General features: G+C 51.6%; 1 protein-coding gene across 1 annotated transcript in view; it reads right to left on the bottom strand.

Moving 5' to 3' along the window:
• The window catches only part of Col13a1 (collagen type XIII alpha 1 chain), a 71,672-nt gene that overhangs the window by 40,912 nt on the left and 11,277 nt on the right, over positions 1 to 19,483 (bottom strand). Inside the window, exons 5-15 of the mRNA XM_060369474.1 lie at positions 15,736 to 15,771; positions 15,174 to 15,200; positions 14,658 to 14,684; positions 13,306 to 13,332; positions 13,186 to 13,212; positions 12,457 to 12,483; positions 10,800 to 10,856; positions 9,636 to 9,701; positions 6,884 to 6,991; positions 5,289 to 5,315; positions 4,284 to 4,319 (exon numbers count right to left, since the gene is read on the bottom strand). Coding sequence (XP_060225457.1) covers positions 4,284 to 4,319; positions 5,289 to 5,315; positions 6,884 to 6,991; positions 9,636 to 9,701; positions 10,800 to 10,856; positions 12,457 to 12,483; positions 13,186 to 13,212; positions 13,306 to 13,332; positions 14,658 to 14,684; positions 15,174 to 15,200; positions 15,736 to 15,771 — 465 coding nt within the window. The remainder of the gene's footprint in view (positions 1 to 4,283; positions 4,320 to 5,288; positions 5,316 to 6,883; positions 6,992 to 9,635; positions 9,702 to 10,799; positions 10,857 to 12,456; positions 12,484 to 13,185; positions 13,213 to 13,305; positions 13,333 to 14,657; positions 14,685 to 15,173; positions 15,201 to 15,735; positions 15,772 to 19,483) is intronic.

The raw sequence follows: 19,483 nt of genomic DNA, 5'->3' as shown, positions 1-19,483 counted from the left end.
GGTCACTTGGACCCTCTGTAAGCCGGATGGCCACAAGGATCTCTCAGGAGTGGCTGAGACCTGAATAAGCTGTCTTAGAAGCAAGTAGCAGCTCAGCTGTCTAGGGTCACTTCACTGGGCAAAGCACACTCTCAGTTCGTCTAAACGAGGTACTCATGTGCCTACTTACACCCTCTGCCCTACAAGGTCATGGGCCCAGGCATGATCTCTGATTCCTCTACCCTAAGCCCAGCCATGATCTTTGATTTCATGAAGAACATCTCAGCTTTCACCTTATTTCCTTCCAGGGAAGAAGATGGAGAAAGTCTTTCAGAACGCTAACTTCCCTTGGAGACCCTAACACGTAGGTAGCAGTTCAATGACGGGTGGGGCTGGGGATGAGGCTCAGTTGGTAGAATTCTTGCCCAGCAAGCACAATACCCTAGGTTCAATTCCTGGCAGCACAGAAACTGGGTGTAGGGGTGCACAGCTCTAACCCCAGCACTTGGGATGGCAGAAGGATCAGATGTTCAAAGTCACCCTCAACTAACAAGTGGGTTTAAGGTAAGCCTGGGCTCAAAACTCAAAGGTGGTGGGGCATAAAGTGATGCCTGTGAAGTGTGGAGTGCCTGGTGCCCTGTCTGGCATGTGGAAGATTCCTAACAGTGCTCATCATCATTCCTCAGAACTCTGCCTCCTCCAGAATGTGTCCTAGGTTACGGTCCTCTACAAAAGTCATGCAAAGGCTATGGGATGCACAAGATGCTGTTCTAACTTCAATGCACTAGGAGATGCACTCCCATAAGGTCTGTGACCCACGGTGGTCTGAGGGAGACCCCAGGCTGTGATGTGTGGTCTCTGAAACATGCTTTGTATCATGCAGTAGAGTTAAGGTAGATGCTTGCCATAAATTTGGGCCAACCAGATACCACATGGATACAGAACAAAGCATGCGATGTCTAGGCAGGACAGTTGGCCCCTGGGCAAATGTAGGGGCTGCCCAAAGGAGCTAGCCACCCTGCGCTTTGATCACAAGGAGCCGGTAGAGAAGTTAGCCTTGCCGGCCTGGCAGAGAACACATCAGGTCTGGTCCAGCCAGCAGGGTGACGGAGGGAGTGTCTCCTTTTCATACTGCATAGGCTTGTGTGCCAAGCCAGGGAGACAGGGCACGTGGAGCTCATGAGGCAGGTCCACCTGCTACACCAAGGACTCCCACAATGGGCCGGCCGAGGAGCTGTCTCAGCTCAGTGTGACCATCGGTGGTGGCCACTCCTCCCTGGGGGTGGGGTGGGAACATCATTCTGGCGCCCATGTCCATCCCTCCTCCAAGCTAATTTCCCTTCCTTACACCTTAACTGAGCACAGAGTGGGAGGTAAGCAAGAGAGAGAGGGAGGAAAGAGAGAAAGGGTAGACTGATGGTTAAAAGCGGGGGAGGGTCCTCGTTCAGCCTTCTCCTAGGGAAACCACAGGAAGGGAAGGCGCTTCCAGACAGGCTGGTGAGACCCTGCTTCTGATTCCAGCACGGCTGCTCACCAACTGTGCAACTTTAGGGGAAGTGCTAACAGCTGGACCATGATGGTCTCTCTGCCCTGGCTGTGGTAAGGACGGAATGAGACAGTTGAGCACTTTGGCTAAACTAAGATGTGAAATGTCACTGCAATTGATTTTGGGTATGTGTAACAATCGCTTCACGTCACGATTGTGAGGGAAGCAAGTATATATTTGGATGCAACGCTTGCTGGGGTCAAGAAGCCACGGTCCCAGTGTGTCTGTCTCCTTGCAGGGGACCCTTCTGTTAGCAGACCACGAGGCACTGAGGAACTGGTGATAGGACAAGGGCAGCAGAGAGGGAAGACAGGCTCAGGAGTAGGATGCTGAGGCTAAATGGGAGGTGTCTGGGAGGGTTGAGGGCCGAGAGAGGTGTACTGGGAAGCTATGGCCTTGGCTACTAGAAAGCATAAAAAGAGACTTCTATAGAGGAGCATAAGGGCATGGTCTAGCAAAGAGGAGGGGTAAGAAACTCAGCATGAGGGAATGGGCTGAATCCTATGGTTAGGGAGGCTCTGACTGGCCCAGATATAAGATGAACAGACGGGAACCGCGATGCCAGAGGCTAAAGCTTACAAAGCTCTAAAGGCCTCCAGGAGACATGTGCGGTCAGTCTGTGCCCAGGAAGCCTTCCCTGGGCAAGAAGGGATTGTAACCTTATATGCTGCAGGTGGGGCTGTTAACAGCCCAGGCCAGTGGTTCCAGCCCTCTGGCTCTCTCCCTGGCCCTGGCCTTAGGAAGTGTCTCTGACTGCCCTAGAACTGCTCTTTCTGGAGGGCCATACTGCTCACTTCTAGTCTTGAGAGAGCAGCACAGTCCTGTTCTCCTGTCAGGCTAGAGTTCCTGGTGCCTGATGCAGCCTCCTCTCCTCAGGAGCCACCCCCCAAATGGTACTGCAAACACAGGGATGGATGGATTGAATAAAGCTTGCTATCACCTGCCCACATGGAAGATGACCGTGCCCTCCAGTGTCATGGCACCCCAGTCCACAGCTGGGCCCTTTCCCCCGGACTGTTTCTGAGGCACCAGACTTCTGGTTTGCAGCAGAGGAAGACACCACTCATCACAATACAGTACCAGCCAAGGGCATCGCCATGACCCTGAGGCACCCTCTTCCAGAGCCCCCACCCTTTCACAGCGTGAAAGAGCTGATCTGCCCACTAATGGGAAAACCGACCCATGCTGCACCAGGAGGCAATAAATTTTGTGAGTCTGAGTGAGTGGGTGGAAGCAACCGTGGGGGCTATAATTTCCACTTCCTGACAGAATGCAAGCTTCTCAGTTTATGTAGAACTAATTAAAGATCTCTCAAATCTCACCATTTCCCCCCACCAGGCACCCATAAAACACCAGTCACCAGAACCCAGACAGCGAGGCATGTACTCCTGGTGAGTCTTTCCAAGATTTGTTCTCCTGCCCATACTGTTCTTGCTGCATTCCCCCTTCCACAGGGTTCTGAAGGATTCTGGAGTGCCCCAGCCATAGTATGTGGTACCACGAGAAAGACCCAGACCTGACTTGAATTCTTGTTCTGACTTCTAGCTGAGACTTGAGTGAGCCTCAGTTTCCCCCATTTGCCGGGTGGGAGAAAGTTACAGCAGCTCCAGGGGGTAGAGGACTGGGAAAAGCGCAGGTTGTGCTGTGGGACGATGCCCGGCCCACAGCTGGCATTCAACAAGCACCGGCTGCCGTTCAAAGTATTTATGGCGACTGTAGCGACTGCTTCAGGGCATCAGCTCAAATGGTTTCCTCGTCTAAAATACTGTTTTCGTTCTGATTTCCTTTTCTACCCTTCTAATCAAGCGGTTAGAACTGGGTCTCCTCCTATGCTGTTGCAGGTAACTTGGCTGCATAACCCATTTGAGCAGAAGGTGTACAGGAAATGGGGTATGCCATGACGCTGGGAGAGTGCCCACAGATTGGAAACTGCCCACCTTGAAGGCTTTCTTGGGCCGACCTTGTTATGGGGAAGTCCATCCAGCCCCCTGGAAGATGAACAACTCCCAGAAAGCAGAAGCCACCGGCCAACACCACCCACAGGTATGTTAAATAGGCTACCTCTGCCCTCCTAGGTACCATACAATAAGCCTCTACTCCTATGAACCCAGGTGGAACTGCAGAGCCCCAGGCCACCAATCCACAGAAACATAAGAAATCATGATTTTAAGGCAGCCAATTTGGGATACTTTGTTACACAGCACTAGCTAGCTGATACACCCACTAACATGGTTTCAGCTCTTGGCTGCTTTATCCCAGGAAGCCCCCCAACTCTGCCCACTTGCTGTCTATGTCTCCACCTCACTTTCAGCATGCTTTGTACTGGTAGCACTTAATAGTTGCCAGTAAAGTGATCTGTGCAGGAATCCTTGTCTATGAGGCCTGAGAACTGCCCAAGAACGGGGCTGAGTCTGTCTACATCCTCCTCTAGGCTCAGCATGGAGAGTGTGTTAGAAGGGACCAGTATTTTGGCTCACCCAGTCAAGTTACCAAACCCAGCCACCCAGATCCATATGAGAGACACTCCCTTACATGAGGTTGGGTTGGGCTACCAGCCTGCCAAGGCCCTGTCCCATCTGTTCCCATCCTTTTCTGAGTGTTCCAACAGCCCTATAAACACCGAGACTCAGGTGGCGGCCACAAGTGTGAACATACATTATTCCTCCCTCAGCCCTGGTCTGTGTGTACCCCTGTAATGAAGACCCTCTTGGGTTCCCCCACGGAAGAGGTCGTGCCTCCCCCTCCCCCTCCTGCTTACCTTGCGGCCATGGTAGCCCTGGATCCCTGGGTCTCCCTGGGGAGGAAAGAAAAGCCAAATGGTTTTCTATGCCACACCAGCTGATGCTCTTTGCTACACACTGTCACCTTCTGCCTCCCCATCACACCCCTGTTGTCTGGAGGTTCTCCAGACCCGGCTATCCCTGGGGCAACAGCCCTCAGTGACCTCCAAAGTCCCCAGATATTATTCTGATGGCTGAAAAATTCTGGAGGAGCCATCTTGTTGGGGGCTCAGAACATCCAGTTTGGGTTTACCAACTCGAGTCTTCTCCCGCCCCGGGCCCTCTGCTGCCATGTCTACAAAGTGGTGGCCACCATCAGTGCTTTATGGCCTTTGGTCCCCAGGGTTTCTGACTTCAAAGTGACAGTGTCTTTGTCATCGTGGGCTTCCAGGCAAAATTTCACAAGAGATCTGACTACTCTGGAAATTTTTCTGTATTTGACAGTTTTGGGACACTGTGACCATGCCACGGCATCTGTCTGCCTTGTGTTTCCAGCTAGGACACAAACTCTCAGCCAGCCAAGATTGTGCATGCTTGCTTGCTTGATTTCTTTCTTTCTCTCTCTTTCTCCTTATTTTTTTTCTCCTAAAGACAGGGTCACATGTAGGCCAGGCTTGCCTCTAACTTGTTATGTAACCACAAATAACCTTGACCTTGTGTCCCTCCGGCCTCCTCTTTGCAGGCGAGGGGCATAAGCCAGGTCCTCATGCAGCCCAGGCAAACACTCAACCACTACACTGCAGCCCCAGCCCAGGAGTGTACTTCCAACGCCGACCACAGCCCTTGCTCAGTCAGCCTGAGCACCCAAGATTTACATATTAGGATCAAAACAGTTCATAAGAGGAGGTGATGTTTTAGAAATGGACCACAGTTAATCCTTTACTCTGCTTCTGTCCCTCTCAGCTCCTTCCTCAGCTGACAGCCCTCCTCCCCCTTATGGGAACGCTTCCCCTAAAAGCATCACCACCCAGGGGAATGCTTACCTTTGGTCCGGGAGGCCCAGGTAAACCCTGCAGAATAAAGAAGGTGAGTGGGTGCGGTTAGCCATGCTCATAGGGGGGCTGGAGCAGAGAGGGCCCGATAGCTCCGGGGTGTCCTGGAGAGTAACTGAAACCTGGGAGGGCACATGGGGACAGCAGGCTAACATCTCTGATTGGAGCCACGTGGGCACTGTGGGCAATTCTACTGCACTCACCCGCTGGAAAATAGGTCAGGCTATTGGCTAAAATAGCCTGGGGCTAAATTGGCAATGTGGCTTAGGAAAGATCCTTTGCCCATGTGTACCTCCTAATTGAGGACCCTTGCTGGAAGGCTGACCTTGCCCAACAAGGCCCTGAACCCCTGAAGAAGAGCCCACTGGCCCACTCTCCCTGGAGCTAACCACAGAAGCTGGCCATGGTGAGCTGATGTGGGTACAGGGCCTGTGGGTGCCAAAGGGAGAGGCCAGGGGTGGCTGAGCACTGTGGTCTTGGGCGGAGGTCTAGGCAATAAACGTGGGCTGCAGAAAACCACATAGGTCTAGTCTGTTTCAACTCGTGTGAAAGACACTGAGGGTTCACTTTCTTTATAAACAATCTAAGAACAAAGAAACAAACACCTGCCTATCTGCCATGCAGAGAGTGAGTGCCCAGTACTGGGTCGGAGGGTAGTAGTTGGTAAAACAGTTGATTTGGTCTGGCTCAATTTTCTAACTTCATTTCCTTTCGGTTTTTCTATTGTTCCATCTACAGACTGATGGAGGCAAAACTAAACTGGCCCCTGGAGTCTTCGGGGGGAAAATTCTGTGAATATGCCTTTTGAGGACCAAGCTGAGCCAACGCTGAACAAGGCAAGCTGTCACTACAGTACAGCCCTCCCAACCCAACCAGAGATGGTGTAGTTCACAGGGGCCTTCTACGGTCTCAAGATGGCTGAATGTCAGAGCGACTGAGGAGCCTGCGCATGAACTTGAGTGATTTTGATGTCACCTCTTCCAAGATACTTGGAATATTTTATCAGAGATGTGCACAAGTATTTCTGTGGCATTGTGGCTGCAGAGGATGTGGCCTTGGCCAGGGTTTGAGAGTGAGTGAGTTGGGGGTTGCTGTGCCACTTGAAGGGGGTGTCCAGTCCTCAAGACCCCAGGATGCAGGACCCCACTGACTGGGTGGCTTGCCTAGAGGGTAGACCAGCAGCATGGGTCCTGTATTTACCTTGAAAGACATAGTTAGCCATCAGACACCAACCCCTTGTACCTTCCCAGAATCCACTGCTCTGACTTCGGTTTCCCTAAACCAGGGGCCAGGGACAGCTGCCAAAGGCCTTTGAGATTTTTCCCAGTTACTCTGCAGTAACATAAGGTGGAAGCTTATGAGAGTGGCCCCTCGAGGCCATGAGTGACACAGCCCTGCAGGTATGCCTGTAGAGTTGGGAGGGCAAACAGGTGAGTAGAGAGAGCTTCGGGCATGAATAGCTTCTTGCATAGGTCACCCATATTCAGGCCCTTGACAGGATGTTTCTGTCATCTGGTCACTATTCAAGGTTTAGAGGGTTCTGGAGATTACTTGGAAGCAAATGTTGGAGAGGGAGAAATACTTACAGGTGGCCCGATAGGCCCTGGAAGTCCTGGGTGTCCCAGGGGGCCACTTGGTCCTGGGGGACCTGGTGGCCCTGGAGGGCCTTGGATGCCAGCCTGGCCTTGTTCTCCCTGAGGTTAGACAAAGCACACATTAGAGAGGTCTCAGAGCAGCAGTCAGACTCCCCCTGTGCCATGCATCACTGAGGCCTCCGCGGCTCCTGCTGTGAAGGCGGTGGGAGCAGGGGGTGGATGGTGGGGTAACGACGCCATGGTGGCAGTGATGGTGACTGCATGCAGCGGCTGATGGCAGCAAGAAGAGGACCAAGACATGGAGTTACTGAGCTGGGGAGGGGCCTTCGAGAGAACACGGTCTCCAGGGCAGCGGGCCTGGCAGCAGTGGCAAAGGCAAAGAATGAAGGAGAAATGACCGCTGGCTGGCAGCCAAGCCCTGCTCAGCGCAGGTGGTCTCCAGCCTGCCTCAGTATGTCTCTTCATGTGGCAAGAGCGCCTCAGCCCCGACCTCCCAGCCACAGGGTGGAGTACAGCATCCTTGTTTCCTGTCTCAGCGTTTGCTGGTTTTGATTATCTGTTCTAGGGGATCAAATGAGACCCCTAGGTCAGAGGCCACGGGGGTTTGTCTGTCTCACCGCTCAGTTGAGCAGGGCTCGTCAGCCAACTCCTTGCACTTTGGAAGTGGCTCCAGCACCATCTGCTAAGCACATCAGCTCTTGCACAAGCTTCCCCTTTCTGCTAACCTGAGACTGTCTTGCATAACATGTACAACCAATATGGATTTATCAATAGGAAACAGGTAAGCTTCTCATGTCCCATGAAGGCTGATGGTGTAAAATCCTTACCTCCTAGAAACTGCAGCAGCCATGAGGCCAACTCCTACTGGCTCTGCTTTGGAAATCAGGTCAGAGCATATGGAAAATTCTGGCTTGGCCATCTTTGTGTCTGAAGACACAGCAACAGGTGGTGGCTGGGTCTACTCCTGGACCCGTTAGGGCAGAGGTTCTCAACCTGTGGGTCGCAATCCCTTTGGGATCATATGATCCTTTTGTGGATGCCACCTGCACTTCAGATATTTATATTACAATTCATAACAGTGGCAAAATTAGTTATGAAGTAGCAGTGAAAATAACTTTATGGCTGGGGTCTGCGCAATGAGGAACTGAAGTAAAGGGTCGCAGCATCAGGAAGGTTGAGAACCTCTGCTCTAGAATCTTCTTCTACCAACTGGAAGTAAAGAATATGACCCAGGGAGCTGGTTATGCAAATTAATCATGCATGACTGTTGTGTGTACATATGTGTGTGAAGGACAGACATCAATCTTGGGTGTCATTCTTCAGGGTCTCTTCTCGCTGCTCTTGAGATGGTCTCTCTCTCTAGTATCTGGAGATCAGGTCAGGCTAATGTGGATTGGCCAGAGAGCCCCAGAGAGCGATTCTTCCATCTTTCCCATCCCAGGGCTGGGATTACAAGTATGTGCCTGGGGATCCAAATTCCACCCTTCCTGTATATCCAACAAGCTCTTTACTGACTGAGCTACCCCTTACAACCCATCAGGTAGTGTACTGGGCCTAGAAGCCAGTAAATGTCCAGCAAAGAGTGGCTAACAGTGGTTCTGTGTGTGTGTGTGTGTGTGTGTGTGTGTGTGTGTGTGTGTATGTGAGCTGCATGTTTAGAAGCACCACCTCAGCTTCCCTAAAGTAGGGCCTCTCTGCAGCAGGATGAGTGACAGAGTGAGGGGGCCTGGCGCTGCTCCGGGCTGTTAGCGGCCTCCTGAGAAGCCTTTGCAGTCTCTTGAGGATCTGGTGGGTAATGAGATCCGCAGCCTACAGGAATGGCCAGAATGCTTAATAGGCTGCACGTGTATCATGTGACATTGTATTTTTTGCTGATCATCGGTGTGAGTTTTCAGCCTATTCAGTCAGGTACTTGGGTATCTATCCTCCTGAGCTGTGGGACTCACCAGGCGGGCTCAAGGCCCTGCCACTCCCAGCTCCCTGGGCCCTGGGGACACCTGGGCTGTAGAAGGCAGATGAAGGGTAAGACGGGCAGCCCCTGGCCTCATGTGACCTAAGACTGCAGGGGGCCAACCCTCCTTGGAAGCAGTAAGGCAGGAAGATATGAAAGCAGTTGTTTGCCTGTTGGTTGTGGGCCATGCTGCTCTGCAAACATGTTCAATCCTCGAACCCAGGTTCTAAGTGGTCAGACTTAGCAGGGTGTCTGAGCACAAACGATGTGGCTCCCACAGAGGACATGAGCAAGGGCGCCAGAGACCAGACTATTAGGCCCTCTTGCTATTCCTGTGGCTTTGGGTGAGTCGGTTCATCCTCTGAGCCTCAGTTTCCTTGCCCTATCACGGTTACAGTGCCTGTTCTTATTTTACAGAGGAGGAAGTTGAGGCACACTGGTAACAGGCAGAGAACCTGGGCTTCAGGCAACTTACTGAACCTTTCTTGAGCCTTTATTTCTGCATCTGTGCAATAAAGACGATACGATGGTGCTTGACTCATGACCCATTGAAGGACTTAAAATCAGGCCAGCAAAATAGATGTCAGAATGCCTGTTGTTGGTTCCTGTTGGGCGCCATGGTGTGGTGGGGCCTGTGTATTGGGTATTTCCACAATTATGGCATCACCAGGCCAGTGTCTGTCTAATTTACTGTAATCATTATAAGCAGATTCTGATATAGTGGATAATCCAGCTGCCCTGTCAGGACCCCAAGACGTGCCAAGCCCCTGGGGAAACCCACATGGTATCTACCTGAAAGGTCCGTCTTTTAATGACTGGGGGTGGAGCCAGCCGAACTGAATTGAGGAGAGGCAACAGCTGAGGAAGGCCAGAGGGCAAAGGCCAGAGGTCGCAGGTATTCAGAACGATGCAGGAAGTCGCCAAGAAGGCCAAGGGAAGACCAGGAGAAGAGAGAAGAGAGATCAGTGTGAACACAGTCCCAGGATAGATTGGGGAGGGAGGATCACTCCTGAGGTTCAGCTCAAGGGACAGACACCACAGTGCTGATCTGCCTTCGGCTGCCTCAGCTGTCCTGCAGGATTGCCTCATTAGCCCTCTGCTTCAGCCCTGGATACTGGCTAGCAGCCCCCGTGAGTTGAGGAAAAGGGGCTCTCCCTGGCTAAGCCCACCCTTGAAGCCAGGCCAGGCCACCCAGGCCATGTGACATACCACCTAATGTTGCACTGCCCTACCCGGGGCTTCTGGGTGGACAGTGGCTGCCGGGCTGAGCACTGGGAGCCACACAACGAGCTAAATTGCTATGTGGAGCCAGGCTGGCATGGTCTCCCCTGTGGGTTCTTATTTGGTGGGACAATAATGGCTGATGTCAGCGAATCTGAAGACCGTGGTCAAGGGAAGCTAAGCCTGGCTCCCGGGGCTGAGTTGGCTGAGGGCGTGGCTTGCGTGGCACACACTAAGTGCTGCTGAGGCCTCACTCTGGGGCTGGCACACTCAGTAAAGACATCTTGGGAATGGCCAACCACTTCTAGGGGGACAGGCAACTTGTGGTCACGTTCTCTAACAAGTCTCACAGTGGGTAAATCCTGCTGCTGCTTGTCTCCCTGCTCAGCTAGGCTAAACTTGAGGAAACAGCTAGAAGGTTAAAACCTCTAAGAAGACAAAGGCCTTGGGGGATGCAACACATGTGTTTAAGGCCCCTCAACTCCTCAAAGGCCCCAGGGCTGGACGTGACAAATCATGACCCATCTGGGCTGAGAACACCCAGCTAGGGAGGGAGGAGCCCACCCGGGGACACCTCTGGGTTATTCCGGCTGCACACAGGGGAAGCCGCCACACACTGAGCCATGCATAGCCCCATCCTTCCATGCTGGGGGCCCAGGGATGTGCAGTGTTGAGCTCCATGTCCAGGAAGCGTCTCAGCCAAGAGAAGCTGGAGCCCATCTAGAACTGACAAACCTTTAGGGAAATTAGCGGGTTGGAGTACAGAGCTGCTAGCATGCCACCTGGATGCTCCTGGTTTGGGAGGCAAAGGAGGGAAGCAGAGATGGGGGTCACACGGGGCAGGAGAGAGCCCACAGACCTCCTAGCAACACTGCCCGATACCAGGGACCTCCCACTCATAAGGCCTAGCCCTTTCCTTTCCCGCTAGACAAGAGGTAGGGACTAGCCAGGCTGTCCTGGGGACCTGTCAACACTCCCACCTCTGCCCACTCCCTAGAAAGCCAGTAATCAACTAGGTTCCCCAGACTGCAAGCCTTAGACTGCAGGGCTGAGGGGCGGAGGCCTGTCCTCCCAGACCTGAGCTTCTCTACACGCTCAATGACACACTGCAGAAGCTCTTGCAGTTGGGTTTTCTCTGGGCCGGGGGTGGGGGATGTTGTATTTCTTTTGGATAATAAAACCATCTTGCGAGAACCATCGTTTCAAATAAACACAGCTGGCCTTCTATTGTTGTATCAGGATCAGGCTGGCCGGAACAGCAGGGCCTTGCATCCCTGAAAGCACATGCCTGTGTGACTGCTGGCCTGGCCTTCAAACCTATTCCTACCTCTGATACATCAAACCCAGACAGCCTCTCTCTGGTCCAAAGAACCAGGTGGCAGCGACTCCCATGGTTTTCTGTGTTCTAGAAGCTGGACAGAGGCTGGCCATACTAGCCACACCTTTCCAGAGACACTGAAGAATCAAGTACATTCTGAGCCTGGTTTGTGTAGGGGTTAGGGGTGTAGTTAGGGTCTGTGATGGACTCTACCCTGCCTGGCTGTAGCAGGAGCCAAGGCAACAGATTGTGTCTTTCTGGGTACCCTGAGGTCCCTATGGATAGAAGGTCACCTAAGATGCTCTTCTTCATACTTGCTGCCTAGGCATGAACATGACAGAAGTGGTCTACGGGTCATTTCACTGTGTCCCACTGGGGCTTCAGGGGGGAATAAGGGAAGGGCTCTGTCCGCCTCTCTCCCCAGCAGGAGCTCTGCTTTCAGTGCACAAGTGAACCTTGGATTCCCTATGCTTAGAAGAGGCCAGGACAAGACAGGATCAGGAGGGGTGGGGAGGAGCCATCTCAGTCCAGAAACACCCTACCCTCACCATTAACGTTCCTGCTGAGAAGGGCTTCCTGTGTTCGTAACAGGCAAGATACTCACTGCACAAAGGATGCAGCGGCCAGATGACCTCCCCTCCTGGAGAGTTGGGTCATTTGAAACCATGACTAACTCAAAAGTCCCTCCTATTTGTCCAGGACTGCCAGACAAGCAGACATAGTTATGTGTGCACACGCATGCTTGTGTGCTCACACACAGACACATACACACCGACAGGACAGAGAGGCAGCACCCAGACCCATGCATGCCTCCTGGCCAACCGAGGGCAAAGTGACACACACATTCAAGAGACTCTCAGACACTTGTTCATCAGACAAACATGGCCATACGAGGCCGGTTCCATGAAAATGGACACAATGACCTCCAGGACACAGTGTTGAAAGCAAGTTGTGGCTAGCTGTAGGGTGGACCACACTGGACATCACACACAGGGGTGCAAGTTGTCCCCCTCCCCCAGGTAATGGCTGGGCTTCAGGATGGATAGAGCACCCTCAGCTTCAAGCATCACTTACCCGGTGTGGGTACTCGCCACACTGACCCTAGGGAGGGAATAGAGAGGGAGAGAGGGGTGTTAGGCATTTATGAGGGGCTCCGTACCCTCATAACCCTCATGTATCTCACCCACTGCTGCCAGTGCCCTGCTCTGGGCCCTCTGAGGGAGAAGAAGTGATCCCCACTTTCTTGCTGTTAGCAGGCAACAGGAGGAACTCCTTACAACCTGCCTGGAGGAGGCTCCTCGGGGTGCAGGGATAGGACCCCACCCATGCCCGCCTGCCACGGTGGTAGGAATAGGAGTTACTTCCAGCTTGGTTGTCAGCCCATGCCCCTTAATCCCAGCACTTGAGTGGCAGAGGCAGGTGGATCTCTGAGAGTTTGAGTCCAACCCGCTCTACAAGAGTCCCAGGACTGCCAGGGCTATTGCACGCGCACACACACACACACACACACACACACACACACACACACACACAATCCCTGTTTTGAACTGCCCACCCCCCAAAAAAAGTTCGTGTCGCAGAGTAAAGGAACCCTGTGGGATGGCAGGTGGAGAGCGCCAAAGTGCACACAGGTTTCAGACTCAAGCCTGACATGTGAGGGTCTGTCATCGTTTTTTTCTTACATACTGGGTTTTCTCTGGGGTTTCCATAAAGCTCAGGTCTACAAGGGCCACTGTGACCCCTTTCTGCCTAACGGAAGGATTTTCCTGCAAATCAGATCTAGGAAGCCTCAACCGCACTTACCTTTTCTCCCTTTTGTCCCTGAGGTCCCTAAAAAAAGAGAAGGAAATGACAGTGTCAGGGTTCAAATCCCAGGCCACATGGTCCCTAGACTCCCTGCCGGGGAAAAGAGGAGCTACCAACCGGTTGTCCTCGGGGACCCACCAGGCCCTGTGGAAGAAAACACACGTATCAGCAAGTGGTTAGATCAGGGTCACATGCCTGGGTGTGTTGGGACAGATCCTGGGCCTCTAGGAGTTGCTCAGACTGTCCCAAAGTCCTATAGGTCAGGACTGCATATGTCCAACTCATCTAAGATGGTATGACCTTATATGCCAAGGCTCAGTGGGTGTGGCCAGTTGCTGCCTGTCCCCTTCACTCATTCCTCCAGCTACTGACATCTCATGAAAGGCTTGGATGTTGGGGTGTTTTTCTCTGAAGGACCCCGCATCCTGCATTTGGGACCTCAGGAGATCCCAGCACAGTCTGCTTCCTGCTGTCCTGGCCACTGAACCAGAAAGGCTTGGGGGCATGGGTAGGACAGACACATTTTGAGAGGCCCATCGTACAGACAGGAAGCTGGGATAGACACCCTAATCCGTGTTCTAAGCTCCTTGGAAGACTCAAGGGGACGTGGCATTTCAGTCAAGGTTGCCTTATCATTTGGTTCAGCGAAGCAGCAGGGCTCAGCGTGTGGTGGGCTTTCAGAAGGCGGCCCTGGCTGAGGAGACCCATACTGATGTGCAGGGAAGAGAGAGAGAGAGAAGCATGTGTGAGCTGACTCCTCTGGGTCAGGCTCTGAAGACCCTCATGAGTCCAGAGAAGAAGGGGCTGACACCACCTCTGCCTCCCAGTGCCAAGAGAATGGCAGTGTTCACACCTGGCTCAAGGTGTGACCATGGAAGGTTAGTCATTTCCAGTCCAACATGCTCTGAATTTGAACCCTTGCCTGAGCTTCTGAGGCTGCTGTTAGCCCTATGCTGGCCTATAGGGAGTGTCAGTCTCTGGGCCCCTGGGCATCTGGGTGAGTGGCTTCCGTATGGCAAGATGTGGATAAGGGTCTCTCTCCTGCTTCAGACTCATAACTGGGTCTACCTTGAAACTAGAAAACTTTGAGCAGGCTCACAGTGGCGGGGCTTGAGAGTGGTGGGACAGCTCAGGGGAAGCCACTGTGGGAAAATAAAGAGCCACCATCTCCTAGGGACTCCCTCCCCTGCCCTTGAGAGCGCTGATGTCATCATGTTGGAAAAGGCTTGCCTGTGCAGTCTGGGAGTGTGGGCTACTTACTAGTTGACCTGCTAAGCTACGTGACACAGGTCAAGTGTGACACTTTGGATGTCTCTTGTGCAGAGAGGAAAGGCTTGCCACGACTCCCTGTGTGGTGTGGAGACTGAGGGCCTGGGGGTGTACCCAGCTGGGGGATGACTGTGACAGGCAGGCTCTGTCCCTTTGTGGGAGTGATTTGTCTTGCAAAGGAAAAAAGTAGAGGGGCTTACCGTCTCCCCTTTAGGTCCGGGGTGGCCCTAGAAGAAAAAGGGTTTCATGTACATTGCTTAAACACACAAGCCCTCGCCTTGCCTGCCACAACATGTTCCTCATACATGACAAAGCTGGCTTCATTCCTTTCTCACAGGTCACTTGTCACTCACTCATCTGCTCAGACCCTAATCTGCAGGTTGACTGGGTCAGGGTCAGGGTCAGGGTCAGGGCCATTTCCCCTTTCACTTTCCCTGTCATATGAGTAGTCACCAGCTCTTCAAAGGAGAACAGAGGTGAGGCTGTCTCCCTGGACCCCAGCTACATCTAATATGTATATGTAATATATATATATATATGTATGTATATATATATATATGTACACACACACATATATGTCCCATTAGCAAAGCCAGTTTTCTTTCTATGGAAAATATCTTTCAATGACCTGGGACCAGGAGCCCCAGGTGAGTGAGCTAGGCAGAGGCAGGACAGAGTCCAGCTCAATGGTCTACTTACCCCAAGAATCCACTTACCGGCTTGCCGTCAAGACCAATGGGACCCTGCAAATAGAAAGGCCCAGATACAAAGACCAAGCTTCAGGCCTCCTGCTCAGGAGGCAGCCTGGGCATTGTATGCTGCTTGAGAGCTAATGTTGGTCAGCATTGAGGCAGCTGCTCCCCTGGTCCTGCCCCCTAGTTCTATCTGGGCTCCATTGGCAAGGGTTAAAGGATACTCCAGTGGCCACCCTACCACCACTTCCCTGGTAGGCCTCCGTTCAGTGCTGGACAGGAGGTTAATCAGTTCACTTCCTTGTCCCACCATCTGCCCACATCCTGCTATTAAACGGCATGTATCAGTTGCAGATCACTCACTCAGCTCTTGCCACCAGTATGTGGATGTCTCCATCCTTCCTTGTAGCAGGAGCCCGGAGCCTGGCCCTGAGCTACTGGCCCACGAAAGGTCATAGAATGGGCCCTTACTGCTTAGGAATCAGGAGGGAAAATGTAGCCTCAGGAATCATCTTGGTGGATATAGTTTAACCCAACCAGGCCCAGGACCTACCCATCTCTGTTAACCTGAGCCCTCTGCACTTACCGGAAATCCAGGAAAGCCTCGAGTGCCCGGCTGGCCCTGTAACAAACAGAGCAGGGGGGATGAGTGAGGAGGGGTAGAGCCAATCCTATCCTTCGGATTCATCCCTGTGCCCATCCCTGACTCTGTTATCACCTGTGAGAGATGGCCTGGGAGGCTGGGGAGGAAAGAAAGGGAGCATCACAGCAAAGCTTCTGCTGGGACCAGGCTGAAGAGGGGGATGAAAGCAGCCAGCATTCTTCGGGCCTATTTCTAAAAGTAACCTGGGATGCTTCTCACAGCTCAGGCACCTTGAGCCTTCACATGTAAAGAGACAATAGACCAATGGGACAGGCAGGACAGTGGAGGCTTACTCTGAATTGCACAGTTCTGGACCAAGACTGGGTCTGTTGACTGACAGGCTTTACTCATGGCCACTAAGCTAAGGATGGCTTCAAAGTCTGCAGAACTCAACCTTCACTGTGTATGTTGTTTTCAGATTAGAATAGGTCAGACTGCTCCTGTTCCATAGGCTTCTCCAGGCAGCTGAGCAATCTCTGGATGCCCTTGTCTCTCGGGGACGAGAGACATTCAAGCGCATTTCCTTAGGGGTGCAGAATGCCATAGAGACTGTTGGCGACTAACTATGCTTCCTGGTCACAGCCCAGTGGCTAATGGTCAGGATTCCCAAGGAACACAAAACTGTGGCTGCAAGCTGAAAGGCTGACCCCAAGGTCAAGGGTAACAGAGCTGAGAAACCTAAAGCCTGGCCACTTCCCTCCCTGGAATCCAGCAAGCGTTCTCTGCCACTCATGTGATTCAAGGCTCCAGCAGGATGGCTCAGCAGGTAAAAACATTGCCATTAAGCCTGATGACTTAGTTTGATGCCTGGGACCCATACAGTAGAAGGAGGAAATTGACCCCTGTAAGTTGTCATCTAACTTGCTTACACACACACACACACACACACACACACACCACAGAGAAATACATGTAATAAAATTTGTGGTTTTTTTTTTTTTGAGACAGTCTCACTATGTAGCTCTGGCTGTCCTGGAACTCACTCTGTAGACCAGGCTGGCCTTGAACTCACAGAGATCCATTTGCCTCTGCCTCCCAAGTGCTGGGATTAAATGTGTGTGCCATTATACCTTCATAATTGTTTTTAAAGACAAAGCCATACCCCACTGCCTCACAGTGACCTGGTTACCTCTTTTCCTGTCTCCTCTATGGCTCTGCTGCCTGCCCAGGAACAGTGCCTCTCCCGCTGTTCCTGAACGACAAGCTACCTCTCATTTTGGGATACCCTCAGCTTAGATGGACTCTTTGCCGGTATGGACTGTGGGTCTGGCAGGCTGAGTTCTAACCCTGCCTTCATCAATAACTGTGTGCCACACAGCCATTGTGTAACCTCCCCAAGCCTCAGTTTCCCCATTCCTAGAATGAGAATAACCATGTAATTTCATCAGGTCACAGAACTACCAATTATGCTTAAAATGCTCTGGAAAGAGAAGCTGTACCATCGGGCACTTGCTGAATTAAGGTGACTAGAGGGGCACCAGAAACCAGCCAGACTGCTTGTGTTGACTGCAGGCATGTGCTCACGAGTATGTAGCTATGAGCCTAGAGGCCGGTGTTCAATGTTGTGTCTTCCTCTATTGTTCTCCTCATGAGTTTCGAGGACAACGTGTCTCTGCTGAACGCAGAGCACACTGATTTGGCTAGACTAGCTGGTCAGTGAGTTCCGGGGATCTTTCTGTTTCTATCTCCGGTCTGTGGTTTCAGACATGTTCCACAGTGCCTGGATTTAAATGTGCATGCTAGAGACCAGAACTCAGGTGCTCGCTGCTTGCAAGGCAAGCACTTACTCACTGAGCCATTTCCCCAGCGTCTAGGGATCCAAGGAGGTCTTAAGCAAGAAGCAGTTCCAGAACAAGATCTTTTCCAGGGGATAGTTTCCCTGAACTCATGTGCTATGATCCTGGAATATTTCCAGGCTCCTGGATCCTTTCTGAATCTGGGGATAGAGGTACCCAGAAGCCTCTGCACAGAGATCATGTCACCTTTCTGGTCAGGTATAACAAGACCCCTTACCATGTCAGGATAAGGTGCTGGTCCATAGAGAAACTAACTAGCTGAAGTCAGCTGCAGGCTCAGGGTGGACTTGTGGCAAGCGTCCAAAGGCAAGGGCGCAGAGACACCACTCATATGTCAAAGGCCCTGGCCCCTCTCCTCTCAAGGATAAGTGGTGCTAAGAATAGGCCTAAGGAGAAACCCGGAAACCACTGCAAAGTAATCTCTGAAACCTCCCAACTGTAAACTTTCTGCAACTGCTCTGGACATGGAGAAACCTGAGGAAGAGGTCAAGAGGGAAGGGTTCCAAGAAGCGTGCATCTTCATAGCCATCTCAGCTGATATTTACGTGGCTGGGATAATCATAAGCTCTGCTAATTACAGAGCCTGCTCTGGTAAGCAGGGTGCATCCTTCCAGGCCAGGGCCAAGTCCAGGACTAACCAAGGCTTTTTCAAGACTCTGGGGAGAAATGTTGTCATTGACCACATAGAAATGGGATTCTGCTTCCTGGAGAGGCTGAGCATGGAGAAGGCAGTTGGGGAGACTTACAACTGGACTGTAATTTACATCTCAATTTATGCTGAGCTTACAGCCTCCTCCAATGTTTACTGGTCATGCTGACTCCAGGGTAGGGAGCTGGCTGTTTGAGGCAATATATTATTATGGTATATATTTAATATACTATACTAGTATAATATATTATTTATGTAACATGTATTATGTAAATAGTATAAACAAGCAAATATATCTGAGGCAGGATCTCTGTCATCCAGGCTGGCCCTAAACTCCTGAGCTCAAGTGATCCTCCTGTTCCAGCCTCTTGTGTATGTAGGTACCATCCTTCCTGGGATGGTAGGTATGCCAATGCCTGGCTTGTTCTACTCTTTTCTGTTAGATTGTTTATCTTTCCTGATCTGGTCTGCTTAAGGCTATTTGCTAAGAACATTTCCTTGCAAAGGCTAACTATCTAAGGCTAAATTCACCTTTTGCCCTTAAATTGATTAAAGTATATTTATACTAACCCAGGATTATGTTTATTCGGACAAACTTTCCCTGTGGCTTTTGGATTTTTTGCCATGTTCAAAGGGGCCTTCCCACTGGGAATTATCAAATATTTGTTCATATTACGCTCATATACTTTATGGTTTCATGTTTGACATCTTAGCATTTTGTTGTTATTTTTTCCTTTTGTTTTGTTTTGGTTTTCTAAGACAGGGTCTCATGTACCTCGGCTTCCTGGAACCAACTATCTAGATTAGGCTGGCTTTGAACCCCTCCTGATCCTCCTGCCTCCATCTCCCAAGTGCTGACCTTACAGGTGCACACCACCACACCCAGGTTACATCTGAGAATCTTACTCACGGACAGAACGGGTGAATAGATTCACTATCAAGAAAGAATCAGGGGCTGGAGTGGTGGCTCAGCAGGAAAAGCTCTTGCTGCATACAACTGATGGCCTGACTTTGATCCCTGGAACCTACAGCTGGAAGGAAAGCACAGACTCCACCAATCTGTCCTCTGACCTCCACATGCTATACATCATGGCAGGCACACGCACACACACACACAGACACACACAGAATCAAACTTTTTTCTTCTATTTGCCTTTTCCCACAGGACCTGTCACGTGCCTCAACACCCATTCCAGAACAATCCACCTTTCTCTTTCTACTATTAAACGAAGCTCTTATCACAAAC

This window comes from Meriones unguiculatus, chromosome 16 (genome assembly GCF_030254825.1).
Source record: "Meriones unguiculatus strain TT.TT164.6M chromosome 16, Bangor_MerUng_6.1, whole genome shotgun sequence".
Taxonomy (NCBI): domain Eukaryota; kingdom Metazoa; phylum Chordata; class Mammalia; order Rodentia; family Muridae; genus Meriones; species Meriones unguiculatus.
The sequence above is the reverse complement of the archived record's forward strand: the minus strand, read 5'-3'. Positions and strand labels throughout refer to the sequence as shown.